The sequence below is a fragment of the Dermacentor variabilis genome, chromosome 6 (assembly GCF_050947875.1).
Source record: "Dermacentor variabilis isolate Ectoservices chromosome 6, ASM5094787v1, whole genome shotgun sequence".
Classification (NCBI taxonomy): Eukaryota; Metazoa; Arthropoda; class Arachnida; order Ixodida; family Ixodidae; genus Dermacentor; species Dermacentor variabilis.
In genome coordinates this window covers 18,616,288-18,634,221 of record NC_134573.1, presented here as the reverse complement: position 1 = coordinate 18,634,221, position 17,934 = coordinate 18,616,288, and the positions used below count along the sequence as shown (strand labels likewise).

Here is a 17,934-nt window from a genome sequence, read left to right as displayed (position 1 = left end):
CATACACCGCCGCTTATTCCCGCTCCTTTGGACCTTCTGTTCCCTATGCCACCCGCCATGAACCCACTGCCGCTGATGCTCCTGCTCCGAATCTTCGCTACAGCCGCTCGCCCTCACCTCGACGCCATCAGTCTCGTTCGCCCCAACCCCGTCGCTTCTCTCCGCCACGTATCGCTGCCAGATCCAGCCGGAGAACTAGGCACTGCAGCTTCTGGAGGTGAAGCTGCATTGTCCACCCTGCCCTCAAATCCTCTGCTCCTGTTACACACGAACCAAAACCTTCTTGACATTGACATTGATGGCTATCCTGTCACGGCTCTCATCGATACAGGTGCACATCTTTCTATTATGAGCGCTGCCTTCCGACAACGACTGAACAAGCTCCTCACCCCAGCGTCGGCACGCGTCGTCCGCGTTGCGGATGGCAGTAATGTGCCTATCATCGGCATGTGTACGGCACATGTTAGCCTCGCCGGCCACCACACTCCTGTCCTCTTCACCGTGATTGCTCATTGCCCCCACAACCTCATTCTCGGCCTCGATTTTCTCTCCACGCATTCTGCTCTTATTGACTGCTCTGCCAGTACCCTTCACCTTGAGTTGCCGATTCTCGCAGAACCTTCTGACGCACCTCAGTGCCGCCTACGCCCCACCGGCTTTATTCGCCTGCAGCCAAAATCAATAGCCTATATTGAACTCTTGTCTTCCCCAGCAGTCTCTGATGGCGAGTACCTCGTCACTCCTCTGCCCGACATTCCACTACAGTATGATGTTACCGTGCCTCACAGTATACTTACTATTACTGCGAACTGCACTTTCCTGCCTATCTTTAACTTTGGATTGGCAAAGCAAATTCTACCGCAAGGTATTTGCCTCGCCAACGCTGATTGTCTCGGCGACCTTCACGTGGCAACTTTATCGACCGATGCTTCTTGCGAGCTTAGCGGGCCCATCGTGCCAGCCTCGGCCACCGACCCCAATATACAGAAAATGGTTGCGACAGACCTGTCTTCTGCGCAGGCTGAAGACCTTTACCAAGTATTATCGTCCTACAGAGATCTTTTCGACTTCAACGATCGCCCTTTAGGCCAGACGCTCGCGGTCAAGTATCGGATTCTTACTGGCGATGCTACTTCTATTCACCAACGACCGTATCGAGTTTCTGCGTTAGAACGCCGAGTAATTCAAAGAGAAGTCAACAAAATGCTAGACAAAAACATCATCGAGCCGTCTTTGAGTCCCTGGGCATCACCTGTAGTGTTGGTTAAGAAGAAGGATGGCACGTGGCGCTTCTGTGTAGACTACCGCCATCTGAACAACATTACTAAGAAGGGCATCTACCCGCTCCCACGTATAGACGAGGCCCTTGACTGCCTCCACGGTTCCAGCGATTTCTCTTCCATTGATCTTTGTTCTGGATACTGGCAGATTGCTGTTGACGATATGGACAGAGAAAAAACCGCGTTCATCACACCTGATGGCCTATACCAATTTAAAGTAATGCCGTTTGGATTATGCAATGCCCCTGTCACCTTTGAGCGTATGATGGACTCCTTGCTCCGTGGTTTCAAATGGTCCACATGTCTCTGCTACCTCGACGACTGTCATCGTCTTCTCGCCCACGTTCGACACTCACCTTGAGCATCTAACAGCTATACTTGATGTATTTCGAAAGGTGAAGCTGCAACTTAACTCGTCCAAATGTCGTTTCGGCCGCCGCCAAATTACTGTTCTGGGCCACCTCGTTGACGCTTCCGGAGTACAGCTTGATCCCGACAAAACTCGCACTGTCCGAGACTTTCCGGTTCCGAAGAGAGCCGCAGACGTTCGAAGTTTTGTCAGGCTATGCTCGTACTTTCGTCGTTTTGTTCAATATTTTGCGGCAATTGCTAGACCCCTCACTAATCTTTTGAAGAAAGGCGTACAATTCTCGTGGGGCACTGAAGAAGCCACCGCCTTCTCTCGTCTCTTCACTCTTCTCTCCTCACCACCCATTCTCGCCCACTTCGACCCTGATGCCCCTATAGAATTGCGTACAGATGCCAGCGGTCATGGCGCAGGTGCCGTCTTAGCCCAGCATCAGCGTGGCCAGGATCGCGTTATTGCTTATGCAAGCCGCCTCCTCACACCATCGGAGCGCAACTATTCTATTACGGAACGAGAATGCCTTGCTGTAGTCTGGGCGGTTGCGAAGTTCTGTCCTTACCTTTACGGTCGCCCTTTTTTCGTAGTCACTGACGATCATGCTCTCTGCTGGCTCTCATCGCTAAAGGATCCTACAGGCCGGCTTGGTCGATGGGCTTTGAAGCTACAAGAATTTTCATATTCCGTGGTCTACAAGTCTGGCCGCCTGCACCGAGATGCTGACAGCTTGTCGCGTTACCCTGTTGACGACCTTGACTCCTCCAATATTACCAGTTCTGCTTGTATATTCTCTGTGTCGCAGCTGCTTCATTTCGCCGATGAGCAACGTCGTGACGCCTACATCAGAGCACTCATCGACTGTTTTGAACACTCTCCGGCCGACGCCACTTTACGCCTCTTCGTCCTTCGCGACAGTACTCTGTACCGTCGTAACCTTCATCCGGGCGGCTCTGAGTTCCTACTTGTCATACCTAAACACCTCCGCTCAACTGTTCTACAAGAGCTTCACGGCGCACCAATGGCAGGACACCTCGGCGTATCTCGAACCTATGACCGTGTACGTCGCCGTTTTTTTCTGGCCGGGCCTTTCCTGTTCCATACGACGTTACGTCGCCGCTTGTGAATTTTGCCAACGACGCGAGAAGCCTTCCCAGCTCCCCGCTGGTTACCTGCAGCCGCTCGACATCCCTGCTGAGCCCTTCCATCGTGTCGGCTTAGACCTCCTCGGCCCATTTCCGGAATCTACATCAGGAAACAAGTGGGTTGCAGTCGCGGTGGACTACGCGACCTGCTATGCCATAACCCGCGCTCTTCCGACCAGTTGCGCAACTGATGTTGCGGACTTCCTCCTGCATGATATCATTTTGATTCATGATGCTCTGCATCAATTGCTAACAGACCGTGGCCGTACGTTCTTAGCCAAAGTCATTGACGACATCATCCGTGCCTGCTCAATACAGCATAAATTTACCACCTCCTACCACCGTCAAACGAACGGCCTCACTGAGCGTTTGAACCGCACCCTTACATACATGCTATCCAGATACGTTTCAGACAACCACCGTGACTGGGACCAGGCTCTACCTTACATTACATTTGCATATAACTCTTCCCGTCTCAAAACTGCTGGCTTTTCGCCTTTTTACCTCTTGTATGGCCGTGAACCGACGCTACCACTGGACACTGTGCTTCCATCCACCACAGCTTCAACTAGCGCTTATGCCCGGGATGCTATCGCCCATGCTGACCATGCTCGCCAACTTGCGCGCACTCGTCTACAAGTGTTTCAAGGCAAACAAAAGCAACGCTACAACCTCCGTCACCGTGATGTCCATTTTGTGCCCGGCACCCTCGTGTTGCTTTGGTCACCATCATGTAAAGTTGGCCTTTGTGAAAAACTGCTTTCCTGCTACACAGGCCCATATCGCGTGCTTTGTCAAGTGACCGATTTCACCTACGAAATCGCTCTAGCCACGCCCACTACGTCCTCCGCTGTGACAACCAGTGACATTGTCCACGTCGCCCGACTCAAACCCTTCAACTCTCCATGCGCCTTGTATATTTAACAGCACCGTGACGGCGCTTTTGCCGCCAGGGGGTAGTATTGCGATATCATCGAGCGATGCTCAAGGGACGAGCCGCCGCGAGAACGACGACGAAGTGGGTCTGTGCCTTTGGCGCGAGCGAGTGTCAGCCTGGTGATCTGGCTCCAGTGTAAATAGCCTGTATATAGCCTCTTTAATCTGTGTCTTTCCACACGTAACACTTGACAACTTAACTAAACTCAACTTGACAAAGAAAAATTTATGGTAAAGATAAAAATGTGCACATGCACAACAGAGCCAGCAGAAAAGAAAAAACCGAAACCTAAGCATTGTCTTGTAGGAAGTAGGGGGAAGAAAGCATGTCAAGAACAAACTGGCAAAAAAACCAAAGAGAAATCCAAGGAGTGACTCACACTGAACAAAAAGATCTGCTCTTTTAAAAACCACAATTCCTTCCCACAAAGGACAACACTTGGCTTACTGATGCACTTGTCCCTTTTACTTTCCATGTATAAGGCCTTCATTATTTCCCCTCGTGTTGTGGTCCTTGTGGTGAAACAAAATCGTTGCCCAAGTTTCCTTACTTTCTGCAAATGGGTAGCTTGTGCATTACGCCAGCGCATCTTACATGCAGAAAGCTGGCATTTGTGTCAGAATCGCAAGGGTAGTGGCATTAATAGTGCAAGATGAAATGAAGGACAGAAATGAAGGGCCATGGGCATCGTAACTGTTTCAACTCCCAGAGGGCATCTGAGCTGACCTGTGGCCATGAGAAAGGTATAAGACAAAAAGGTTAGGGGAGAGAGTGGCCATATATCTTTCTGTGCATGCCTTGTGCATACTTTGTTTGGTGCTTGTTTTGCCTAGACCTTCCATGAATACTTTCAAAAGATGAAGCGCCAACAGTGATGGCACACTAGGAAGGAACGATACTCCATGAATACGTGTGGGCATGTTTCCTAATAGCTGGAACATAGTGCTGTGTTTATGCTTCTTATATTGTTTCTGCGGTTTGTGTCCTTTGTGCACTCATGGGTTTTTGTATTTGCATAATTCATTTTGTAGTGTCAGAACATGGGACACACCGGAAGAGCATGCTAGGGTCATTGATGAATTCTAACAAATATGGGGAAAAGCGTGCAAGGCATATGCACACATACATCACACAACCATTAATAGTCCATCGTGCTTATTAAAACTTGTGATAATGAAAGAGGCTACCTGTGCTCATGCCTAAGAAGATGCCATTTGTTCTCTGCCAAGCCTGTGGAAGCAGTACTGACACAGTTGTAGACTAAGTGCAGTCTTTTGTGTGTCAATAACATTCTTAGGTTGATCTTTATGCCGGCTCAGAGTATTGCCTTTTGCCAAGGGCCAGCCTATGTGCATATGTTTCCCATTATATTCATGCCCTCTCAGTCTGTCGGTAAGGCTAGTCCGCATGTTCACCGCACATAAGGTGTATTAGATACCTCTTGTAAACATTGTACATCTCGTACCGCTTATATGACTAACAAAAAATTGGGCCTCTCAGTCTCATTCATACCATTATAAACATAAACGTTAAGTAGCCCCCCTGTCCATCATTTCTATATGCTAAAGGGTGCCAGCGAAGAAGGCAGCACGTGGTGAAGGAGTGCAGATGAATGCCAGGTGTTTCTCAGTACATATGTTAGTTTGTAATGAACAGAAGCTGCCAGTATGTTATTCTCATGTAGTTCTCTCTCTCTCTCTTTTTTTTTTTGTTCTTAAACAGTGCATAGCATTCTTATCTCTGACATGAAAAATTCTGTTTGATGCCTTTTTTCGTTTTCTAAGTGTAGAACTTGATTGTCATAGATATGTGTGTTGGTTTTTTACACCGAGGGCCAAGAAACCGATTTTGTACTTCAGAATGCACTAGAGTATGCTCATGTTTTAACAGTGCTCTGCATAACGAATGCATTCCAGTTTTCAAGGACATGTCGCAGTCCCTGTGCTATTCTGTCCTAAATAGAAGGAAGAAATGCTGGAAAAGCTTGGAAGAGCCCAGCTGAAGAGGGCTGTACTGATAAACATGATTGGGAAGGAAATGTGTTCCATGTAGTAATTCTTTACAGGCATCCCATAACCTGAAGAAGGGTGAAGCAAGGACTGAAGTAGCCTTTCCATTCTGAACCTTACAACGACAGGCCTTGCAAAGAAGCCAGTGTAACCTAAAGAAAGGAGACTAAGTAATGAAAAAAACGTTGTGCATGAAATTGTCGCATGGTACAGAACAGCATGCGCCCTAGGCCACACTGCAAGTACTTCACTGAAAAGGTGGAGGAGCACCAGTAACACACAGCAAAAATATTATCACTGGCCACTTTGGCCATCACCATGGAGACTGCACTGGTGCACCTTGGGTCGAAGAACTATGAGTAGTACTATTATGCAGATTTTGGCAGTTATTTATTATTTAGCAGTTATGCAAACTGATGGGAGAGGTTGTACAGGCACTCAAGATTAAAAAGTTCAGGCGCTCTTGTGTCAGTTTCTGCACTATCTGAGAAAGGTGCATCTTTTCTCTTGTGCTTCATTGTGCACATTCAGCTATAACAGCATCCTGAAGCAAATGATTAGTGTTCTTTCTTTTTTTGTTGTGTATAGTTTCTTTCTTTCTTACCATTCCACACTTGTAAAGCATTGGATGAGATATGCTGCCATTTGGTGCATGCCATGTTTTTACTGCATACATATTAGCAGGGTTACACTGCACAAATAGACTGCAGTAAATTAACATTCCTCATGAGCAAAATTGTACATGCAGCTTTGCTTAGTTTTGCATCATTGCCATGATGACATTCTCCAGATAATGAGATAACAATTTTTCTCCTGTACATTGCTTAATAGACTAACCCACCCAGAGGACCTTCCTGGCTCTTACATATCCAATATGTACCTCAGATGCTCATTTTTCAAGAACCAAGTTCCTTCACATGTTGAATTTCATTAATTTTTTTACATATTTTACCATTATTAGCTTATTGTACCATTATTTGCATCTTGCTAACACTAAACAAGTAAAAGTGTTACATAAGTAATTATGCACTTGCAGATGTGTTTACCTAACTACAGAAAGACATATGCCAATTAGAAATACAGGCAACATATCTTCGCATTTGTACGTAGTGTTTTCATGGTGCGATATTTCGGACCATAGTACCCATATGTCTTAATGTAAGAAGATACATTAAGCTCCACTACTTGCCAAGCAACTGAGTCATAATAAGTGTCATGTTGAAGTCTGCAATGCGGTTATTCTTGGGAACGTGGGAACCTTTTATGGTGCGTCATTGTCGTTCCCTAATGTCTCACAGGTTGGGGACATGCGGATCTCGTTTCTTGTGGCCGGTATTCTTGGCCCCCAAGGTGACAAGGTAGGTTGATCAAATTTTGGGCACAGAATATTGCCATGTACTGTTTTGTTTTCAGTGCTTGCAAGTGAAAGTATGCAGGCTGATTGGCTTAGAGCAACAGTTTATGAGCAGTAAGCTTGGTTGGGTCAGCTCAGGGTGCTGGCACATGATCCATTAGTGTAATATGTGAAGGCTTCGTTTCAATTTGTAGGAGAGTTTGTTTCAATTCACTTTATAGCGCTTGTCCTGTGCATCAGTATCTGACTTCAAAATGGCATTAGGGTGCCACAGACAGCCATTACTGAGCATATTGCACTGATAACCTGAGCAGCCCTCCACCGAGCGTTTAACAGTATGCGTCGTCGTGTGCAGACATGTCTTCAAGGTGGTGGTGGACGTTTTCAGCATCACCTGTGGTGATCACTTCCCATGCCGTAAGTGACGCTTCCACTGCGCACTTACACACCCAGTGTACCTGTGTAATGTGTGGCTGCCTGTGGCACACAATTTAGGAAGTATGCAAATAACATTGTCTAGTGTTACCAGATGAAACTACAGGCCTTGCGCTATCCGCAAGTGAAACAGCAATGTCATTTACACTTTCCATCATACTTTTGTTTTTCTCACTTCACAGTTATTTTTCAGACACCTTGCATTTCATTATGCTGTACATGCATAATTTTCTGTTAATGGTTTGTTGGCATCTTGTCTTGGGGGCAATATGATCACTTTGTCAAGTTACTAAATGTAGTAGCTTTAAGTGGATGCTCTTGCCTTTTATGCAAAGGAAATTGAATTGCATTAAAAGTTGTGTAGCCTACCGTATTATGATAGGAGGCTAGAGCAGCATGAAGGACATTGTTGCAATTTGTTCTGTGCAAATTATTACTTTACAAGGAAAAAAGCGGTGGAGCACTTGCTTTAGGACTGTGAGACCGTAACTGAACTACAGCAGCATTCCACTGTGTCACTGCATTCAATTGCTAAAGCATGATGATTTGCTTTGTGACACTTGGGAGGTCATTGAACTGGTTCACATACCTCTTCTGCTTGAGTCAATTTTAATGTTTGCTCTCAGGCAAGGAGCTGAGAGGGTGAGAAGAACAGTAATGGATGAAAGCTGATGTCATCATACAAAATAAATTAAAGTAGCATGGGATGCCAACAACAAAGTGGGTGTGGCCGCATTTGGTTGCTGTGAATGATTTATTTCTGAATTAGTTATTACAATGAGAAAGATGACTACAGCAAGGCAAAAACAGTCAGCAAACAATAACCCTGTCAGATGGCAATGTAGCTTTGAGCTAGTGCCGTCATTTGCAGGTTGTCAGATGTTTAATAACACTCCATGACACTCCATAGAATGCACTCGCAGGTGAATCCATTTGCTGAACTCACTTAGTTTTGTCAGGGCATGTATCTTCGATAGCAGTGCTTCGCAAATAAATAAAATGATACACAATGCTGAGTCAGCACAAATATTGAAAACACTTTTTTGTTCATTCAAAAGTTATAAGTGTCCCTGCTTATGGAAACTGCCATTAATCGCTTGTGAAAGCTGTCTAGTTAATTAGGCACTGACACTTGGCCATTCTCCGCACTTTTTGGACATGCAGTATGTTGCTCTGGTGTTAGGTGCAATACCGGTTTGTCTTTGCCCGTGATGATTGATCGTGTTAAGGTTGCTTTGCAAATATTGCTAAAAGTAACAAATATACAATGCGCCAGCTTACTTACGGATCCAGCATTGCCATCAATTCCGAATTCCACTTTCCTTTACTGTCTAGCAGTGTGCCACCAGGTGACACCAGCTGCAGTGCACTTGCTCAGAGTGGCACCGCATGTGCCCATCTCCGTGGGACACAAGTCACACGATGGAAGGGCAGTGCGAGCTGTTCACCAAGTAATTTCAGCACGAAGAACTTTGTTGCTCTCTCGTAGTACAGTCAAATATGCATCAGCATCATCGTTACTGTATCCTACTCGGTGATGACATTAATAACCTTTATTTGCATCATCTTGCACTGTCCATGTGATTAGAAGCCAGCAGCAAAGCTTGTCACAAACAGCTTAGTAGAACTGAAAGCTACCATACATTATGAAACATCATTGCATGAACAATGAACAGTATGTGTCCCTGTCATACCTAATTTGGAGACCTAATTGTGAGTACAGCATCAACAATAAAACCTAACGCAAGAAAATATAGTACTTGTAAGGTGCTCGGTGCATGACGACACCCCTCGGGGGCACCTTCGATCTGCAGGCGTTTGGTGTGTTGTGACACCCCAGACCCAAGCATGTGGGAGTCCGAACCTCCCGTGCTCAGCTTTGTCCGAGGGGAGAGGGATTCTTGAGCCGATATTGAGCATTTTGCACTTTTGGAACTTCTCGGCAGAGGCAGCACACCTCTTTGGCTTCTGCTTTACTTAGACTGCACCCCAGAATGACCCAGCCTGGAGAAATTGGCAGTCGCCTTTCCTGTCCTTGTCTCGGCATTTTCACTTTCTTTTCTTGTTTTCTATTTGTATTCTATTCCTTTCTCTGACATGTATATGTAAAAAAGGCAATGAATGCAATGGGAAATAATTTTCTTAACGCTAGGGCTTCCTTGGCCAAGGTGAAGGAAAATGTGCTGCAGCTTTGTGGTAAGATGATTCTAACTTCGCTGCATAAAACACTTAACAGCGCGAAGGTAGGTGCATTAAGCATCTTCTTTTCAGCCAAACCCCACAAGGAAGGCATTCCGCTACGGGCTATAGTCGCTAAGAGAGGATCCTGACAAGGTGCCTTTTCTAGGTTTCTTTTGAAGCAGCTGCGTGTGTCACATGTGGAAAACCCATTGCTGGTGCAATACTCTAATACGGCTACTGGCTTTCTTGCCACAAATGAAAGTGCTGAGCCTGTGTCTGCCTATGCAGTTGACGTGTGTGACTTGTTTCATTCTCTTCCAAAACCACCGGACCTGCTCAGAGCTCTCAAAAATTTAAGCGATGAGTCTGGCCCCTTGTCTTTTATTAACTCCAACCAATTGACAGTTTTCTTGACATGCTCAGCTTTGATGTTTCTTCGACTTTTATCACTTTTAATAATGACGTTGTTATTAAAAAGAATGGTGTGTGTATTGGTGCGTGTGTAGCGCCGTTTTTATGTGACCTGTTTTTAGCTGAATGCGATATGTGTATACATTCACAGATTGACAAATCCAGAGTGGTAAGAATTTTTAGATACGTTGACTACGATATAGACTCATGTAAGAGCTGCACCCCCAACCTGGCATCTGAAATTTGAAAGAAAAAACGAAAATTTCCATTGGGGAAACAATCATGTTCGGTGCCCCGATGCTGCGCGCATGCGTTGGCATGGCTTGGCCATCACACGAGTCTATACAGTACCTTGTTATATTAAAGTCGGGTAGTCCTGACGAGGGTTGGACACTTCTGAACAGGGTTCTTGAAGTCTTCAGACGCGATTGAATTCACACACAAGATCCCTGTCAATGATCGCTTGCAGTTCCTTGAGGGCAGTCTCTTTATTCTTTTTCCAATGATGACCCCACTTACCTCAGGCACTAGCAGCAGAGTGGTTACAATGTAACAAAAAAAAATGCATCTTCATTGGCATTTGCTGGCTTGACAGGTGATTCCGTTTGCCAATGGAATGAACAAAATGTGAACTAGTGTACATATTAATTCTGGTGCCGTATTCTAAAATCTCAAAACAATGATCAGTTCCTGCAGAGATATAATGAAGCCTTTTAAGTATATTTCCTCTAGAATGCCAGTTCTACCGTGAAATATTTGACAGAGGATTTTCAGTCACAATTTTCATTGAGAGGAAAGAATTTCCCATCCTGTTTCATTTTTCATATTGGTACAGCTTAGCACCGACTTAGGACAAACCCTGCTGCACTGTTCTGGATTTTTTCAAGTTTATTACTTAGTGTATATTGCCAGGGGTCCCACACGGCGTAAGCATATTCGAGCATTGGTCGAACGTATGCTAGGTAAGCAGTGGATTTCAAACAAGGCAGCGCATGTCTCAAATTTCACTGTATAAAGTTTAAGGTCCTGGCAGCCTTGGCAACTACTGTACCAATGCGAGCATTCCGTGAACGAGAATGTCACACCTAAGTATTTATACTGTGATTTTTGCTTCACTATATTATTGCTGATTACATAATCAGGGTTTAACCTGTTTTTTTTTATGTGTAAAAGTAACATGAACACACTTTTTAGTATTTAAGTTCATTCTCCATCTTGAACACCATTCAAGAACGCATAATAAGTCACTTTGTAACAGGGCAACGTCACCTTCATTTCTCATTTTCCTAAATAAAACACAGTCATCAGCAAACAACGATATACTAGAGCCAATTCCTGAACAAATGTCATCTATATATATTAAATATTAGAGTGGCCCTAAAACTGAGCCCTGTGGGACACCCAACGTGATATCTATGAAACTGGATTTCTTGCCATTTAATACTGTGCATTGTCGGCGGAACGATAGATAGTTTTCGATCCAAGCTAGAACTGTATGGTGAATATTTAGTGCTGCAAATTTACCTAAAAGCAAATGGTGTGGAACAATATCAAACACTTTTGGTTTAGTCCAGGAAAAGCATATGACCTTGTATCATATCAGATACAAGGTCATAATAAAATTAAATCAGTTATGTTTTGCAAAATAAACCCTTAAGGAACCCATGTTGTTATGAAGCCAGTAAGTTTGTTAGTAAGTGTGTCATTATCTCTTTATGTGAAATGTGTTCTAATAACTTGCATGGTATGGACGTAAGTGAAATGGGCCTATAGTTATTTAGGTACATCTTTTTATACCCACCTTTATCAATGGGGACAACGTGTAATTTTCCAGTCATCCGGGAGGGCACAGGTAGATAAAGACAGTGTAGATTATGTAGAGGTAAAGGGGAATCAGTTCAGCGCATTGCTTTAGAATTCAAGATGAAATGCCATCTGGTCCATTTGCTTTGTTATCGTTAATTTTGTTTAGTAATGCCCTGATTACATTCACACTTAGCTCTACTGATTTCATAGTTGGAACGGAACTTTTCCATGATGAAGGAGTGCAGCTGTGTTTTGGCAAATGTACTGAAGGAAGTAATTATTTAGACAAGTAGCTTTCTCAATGTCATCTAATAACTACTCACTATTAACGACAATTTCGGTGATGCCCGCTGGGTCTGCTCCGTAGCCTTTCATGTATTGCCAGAATGCCTTGGTATTCATTTTTATTTCGCTGACGAGTTTTTCAACGTAGCACCCCTTAGCCTCCCTTATATATTGTTTGTGTTCACAGGTAACACCATAGAACCTTTCAAAGTGATGATTGCTATCATTTCTTTCATATTTAAGTATATGCGCCTTTTATTCCTTACTGTTCTTAAGATACGAGTATTCATCCATGGTTTGTTATGCTTCTTAAGTCTACCGTATTTGATGCTGGGAATGTAGGAATGTAAGCTATCGCAGGAGACGAAAGATCTGATCAAGAAACGCCAATGTATGAAAGCCTCTAACCCTACAGCTAGAATAGAACTGGCAGAACTTTCGAAGTTAATCAACAAGCGTAAGACAGCTGACATAAGGAAGTATAATATAGATAGAATTGAACATGCTCTCAGGAACGGAGGAAGCCTAAAAGCAGTGAATAAAAAACTAGGAATTGGCAAGAATCAGATGTATGCGTCAAGAGACAAAGCCGGCAATATCATTACTAATATGGATGAGATAGTTCAAGTGGCTGAGGAGTTCTATAGAGATTTATACAGTACCAGTGGCACCCACGATGATAATGGAAGAGAGAATAGTCTAGAGGAATTCGAAATCCCACAGGTAACACCGGAAGAAGTAAAGAAAGCCTTGGGAGCTATGCAAAGGGGGAAGGCAGCTGGGGAGGATCAGGTAACAGCAGATTTGTTGAAGGATGGTGGGCAGATTGTTCTAGAGAAACTGGCCACCCTGTATACGCAATGCCTCATGACTTCGAGCGTACCGGAAGCTTGGAAAAACGCTAACATAATTCTAATCCATAAGAAAAGGGACGCCAAAGACTTCAGCTTACTGTCCGTTGCCTACAAAGTATTTACTAAGGTAATTGCAAATAGAATCAAGAACACTTTAGACTTCTGTCAACCAAAGGACCAGGCAGGATTCTGTAAAGGCTACTCAACAATAGACCATATTCACACTATCAATCAGGTGATAGAAAAATGTGCGGAATATAACCGACCTTTATATATAGCTTTCATTGATTACGAGAAAGCGTTTGATTTAGTCGAAACCTCAGCAGTCATGGAGGCATTGCGGAATCAGGGTGTAGAAGAGCCGTATGTAAAAATCCTGAAAGATATCTATAGCGGCTCCACAGCCACCGTAGTCCTCCATAAAGAAAGCAACAAAATCCCAATAAAGAAAGGCATCAGGCAGGGAGATACGATCTCTCCAATGCTATTCACAGCGTGTTTACAGGAGGTATTCAGAGACCTGGGTTGGGAAGAATTGGGGATAAGAGTTAATGGAGAATACCTTAGTAACTTGTGATTCGCTGATGATATTGCCTTGCTTAGTAACTCAGGGGACCAGCTGCAATGCATGCTCACTGACCTGGAGAGGCAAAGCCGAAGGGTAGGTCTAAAAATTAATTTGCAGAAAACTAAAGTAATGTTTAACAGTCACGGAAGAGAACAGCAGTTTACGATAGGTAGTGAGGCACTGGAAGTGGTAAGGGAATACATCTACTTAGGACAGGTAGTGACTGCGGATCCGGATCATGGGACTGAAATAATCAGAAGAATTAGAATGGGCTGGGGCGCGTTTCGCAGGCATTCTCAGATCATGCACAGCAGGTTGCCATTATCCCTTAAGAGAAAAGTTTATAACAGCTGTGTCTTACCAGTACTCACGTATGGGGCAGAAACCTGGAGGCTTACGAAAAGGGTTCTACTTAAATTGAGGACGACGCAACGAGCTATGGAAAGAAGAATGATAGGTGTAACATTAAGGGATAAGAGAAGAGCAGATTGGGTGAGGGAACAAACGCGAATTAATGATATCTTAGTTGAAATCAAGAAAAAAGAAATGGGCATGGGCGGGACACGTAATGAGGAGGGAAGATAACCGATGGTCATTAAGAGTTACGGAATGGATTCCAAGGGAAGGGAAGCGTAGCAGAGGGCGGCAGAAAGTTAGGTGGGCGGATGAGATTAAGAAGTTTGCAGGGACAACATGGCCACAATTAGTACGACTGGGGTAGTTGGAGAAGTATGGGAGAGGCCTTTGCCCTGCAGTGGGCGTAACCAGGCTGATGATGATGATGATGATGATGATGATGTAGGTTTTGGTAAGCTCCTTGAGTTTTCTTTCTTTAATTCTCCCACAATTCTTGAATGTCACAATCATCTGAGAGGCATTCAAAATGTGGCAAATGATCAAGAAGCTGACTTGATATGCTGGCATAATCACCTCTGTCATATAGGTACATTGTTTTGGTCTCTTTATTTTTTTGTCTGCTACTTTTGGTCTTAACACTTATGACGACAGCCAGGTGGTCAGTTATTCCCGGACTAACATTAACAAAATTCACGATATTTAATGAGTTTCCGAAAACAAGGTCTGATGTATTGTTGCCACGAGTTGCATCAACAACATATTGCATTAATCCAAAAGAATCTATGATACTTTTTATCTCCAAGTTTAAGATTCCACCTGCTGTGTACTCACAAATTCTGTCACGCCAGCATAAGTCAGGTAAATTGAAGTCCCCCGCCAGCAGGAACATGTGGCGAGAAGCGACACGGCAGACGACACGGCAGTGCTCGTCCGTGTCGTTTCTCCCTGCTTGTCCCCGTGATTTCAAATATGTCTTACCAACTCGCCCAAATGTCTGTTTTAACCTCAGAAACAATTTCATGTAAAACCTGTAGCCTGGTGACAAGTGAGTTAGGAGGCTGGTAGAAAGCTCCGGCTGTGAATGAAGAATTGCCTGGCAAGGTAAAGTTGCACCACACTGATTCTGCATCATCATGACCTATATCTAGTTCAGATGAGTTTAAAGAGCAGCAAACTAAGAGATTAAGGGTTACGGACTGGATTGCAAGGGAAGCGAAGCGTAGCAGGGGGCGGCAGAAAGTTAGGTGGGCGGATGAGATTAAGAAGTTTGCAGGGACAACATGGCCACAATTAGTACATGACCGGGGTAGTTGGAGAAGTATGCGGGAGGCCTTTGCCCTGCAGTGGGCATAACCAGGCTGATGATTATTATTATTATGATGATGATGATGATGATGATGAAACTAAGAGAAAAATGCCACCACCCATGCAGGATCTATCTGTGATAAGCAATGAAGTTTTCTCGAAACATTTCACTTTATCTAACAGAAGAATCCAGCCACGATTCAGTCACAAAGAATATATTGACTTTCACAGAGCCAATAAGAGCAGCAAGGTCGTCAACTTTATTAACAATGCTCCTACAATTCGTCACTGTAATCAGATCAAGTATTTGATGCCCCTTTTCTCTGGTTTGGGTCATTTATTTTTCACGACTTGATCGACTTCTTCGTTTTCTTTATCCCACTTAAATGTCTTGCCATTCACAACTAACTTATGAAAGCTTAGTCTGATGCGATATTTTTTCATCCACTTTATTGACCTTAGCACATTCCCGGAGCCTTTCCCGAATATCTCCTGTTTCAGGTGTGCAGTGTTGGTCAACACTGTATGCAGTTCCTTTGAAGTTCCTAGCATTCGAGAGAACGTTGGATTTTTCTTTGTAGGAGGCAAAATTGATGATGATTGGCCTTTTTGTCATTTTGTTATAGCGACCTCTACACTCTGCTCTGTCTACTTACTGCAATTCTAACTGCAAGTTTTGTTTGCAAATGTTTTTGAGCAATTGTTGAGACTGTTCCCATGTTTATGATTTGGTATCGTTGGCCCCATACAGGCTAGGTTATTTCTCTGGCTTCTATTTTCTGAGTCAACGCTCTTGTCATGCATTTGTTTAACTGCTTTTCTTGCTGTCCTAATGGTGCTCTCTTGAACATTTACTCTATCTTTGAGCATTGTGATCTGGCCTTCTGTTGCGTGCAGTTTGCTGTTAATTTTTGCCGTCATTGCTTCATGCTGTGCTGGTCTAATGTCAGTGGGCTCTAATTTAATAAAAATTGTGGTTTGGCCATATTGTAAGCTTTTAAACAGTTCTAGGTGCTGGGTATTCAGCTGACTGGAGTTCAACTCAACATCGCCGGGCAGTAATAACAACACTACCAGGTACAGAACCTTGTGCGCAAAAAAAAAACAATAATGTTTGCTACAAGACACTGTCAGCAATTGTTTTTGGCAAACAGGCACAGACGGCAGGTCACGCAACAATCTCCAAACCAGAATTGGATGACTGTGACTAATCTGCAGAAACAAAAGAGTCGTAAGCTGCTTGTCAACAAGTGTGCCAGCTCCAAATCCCACGTAGCCAACATGTCAATCAATTAAATTAAATGGGTGGGTGTCAGATGATTTTTGTTGCCGATGGTGATTTGATTACGGTCTCTGTAGATAGTCTCATTCCTTAACGGCTTGGCATTGATAGTGACCGGAGGCATCAATGTTCCCCTGGCTGCCGGTGCCATCCACAACGATGCTGCCAATGAGGGTGAGTCCCGAGCATGCGTGACTGCTGGTCCTCCTCCGTCAGCATTGAACGTGGACATTGCTATCAATGGCGCCAGCCGTGTGCATCAACAAAGGATGCTGCAGGTCGTCGAGTGTGCCAGCTCGGAATCCCCAACATCCCGGTGAACATGTGTGCCGGGGATGTACCAACCTCGCTTGAAAAAGGAAATTTTAAATTACAATTTGGCACATTGGGTGGTCAAGTGTGGCATAGCGGCCAATCAATTGCCTGCGCTCTTCTCTCAGTTAGTCAAGTGAGCACCAGCTGGCAGCGAGCTTGCAAGAGCAACACCTGAGCAAGGCAGGCTTCCCCTAACAGATGATTGCCTCCGTGCTAGAGAACCTCCTAAATAATGCGAAATCCAGGGAACCAAAAGAAAAAGTTCTCAGTGCTTGGACATATAAACGGCCAGTAGTTGTAAATGCTGTATTTGCATGACCTGTCCCACCGTCTCAAAAAGACAGCCATGAAATGTGGGGTTCGCGGGCTGTTCTCACTGCCGGACACGCTTGTATGTGCTGGGTCGTAAGTGACAAAAAGCACAAAGAGTCTGTCCGCCCAAAAAAGGCATGCCACCCCTTTCATTACTTGCACCACAGGGGTAGTTTATAGAGCATCCCCCTGTCGTGTGGCCAATGCTGTGTTGGCTAGACTAAGCACTGTGCAAATGACAGACTGAGAACATGGCACGCAGGTACAAGCATTAGCGGGATCTGGCTGCTTAGCAGCCCACTGTAACCAATGCGAGTGCACTCCCTAGTTTCAGAGCACATGCGTTATGGTAAAGTACAGACGAAAAATGCAGATTGATTTTTGAAGCCTACAACATCAAAAAACAGTCTCGATAAATGTATTAGTGCTGCCTCCACAATGAAAGAGATCCACCGTCTACATTGAAACTTTAATGGTAGACATCCGTGATGAGTGGCTTGACACATGCACCACGATTCTAGTTATTTCGCCTGCTACCACGTGTCATGTATTTTCCAGGATTAAAATCAGTTGAAGACTAGCATCCTCCCTGTCATGTTCTCTTTTACTCTCTGATCTTTTCTGTTTCTTCCAAAGCACTGGCAATGCATCAGTTGTCAGAAATCCAACTAGCCCTGCTTTCCACCAAACATTAAGGAGGTGATGTTGCTGTGTCATATGTCAACAGGTGTGTAACA

At 44.3% G+C, this 17,934-nt stretch overlaps 1 protein-coding gene across 10 annotated transcripts in view; it reads left to right on the top strand.

Annotated features, from left to right (window-relative positions):
• Window positions 1-17,934, top strand: part of Tmem43 (Transmembrane protein 43) — a 183,924-nt gene that overhangs the window by 147,656 nt on the left and 18,334 nt on the right. For all 10 annotated transcript variants that reach the window (XM_075694857.1, XM_075694856.1, XM_075694853.1 and 7 more), the window contains one exon: window positions 7,031-7,090. In XM_075694857.1, coding sequence (XP_075550972.1) covers window positions 7,031-7,090 — 60 coding nt within the window. The remainder of the gene's footprint in view (window positions 1-7,030; window positions 7,091-17,934) is intronic.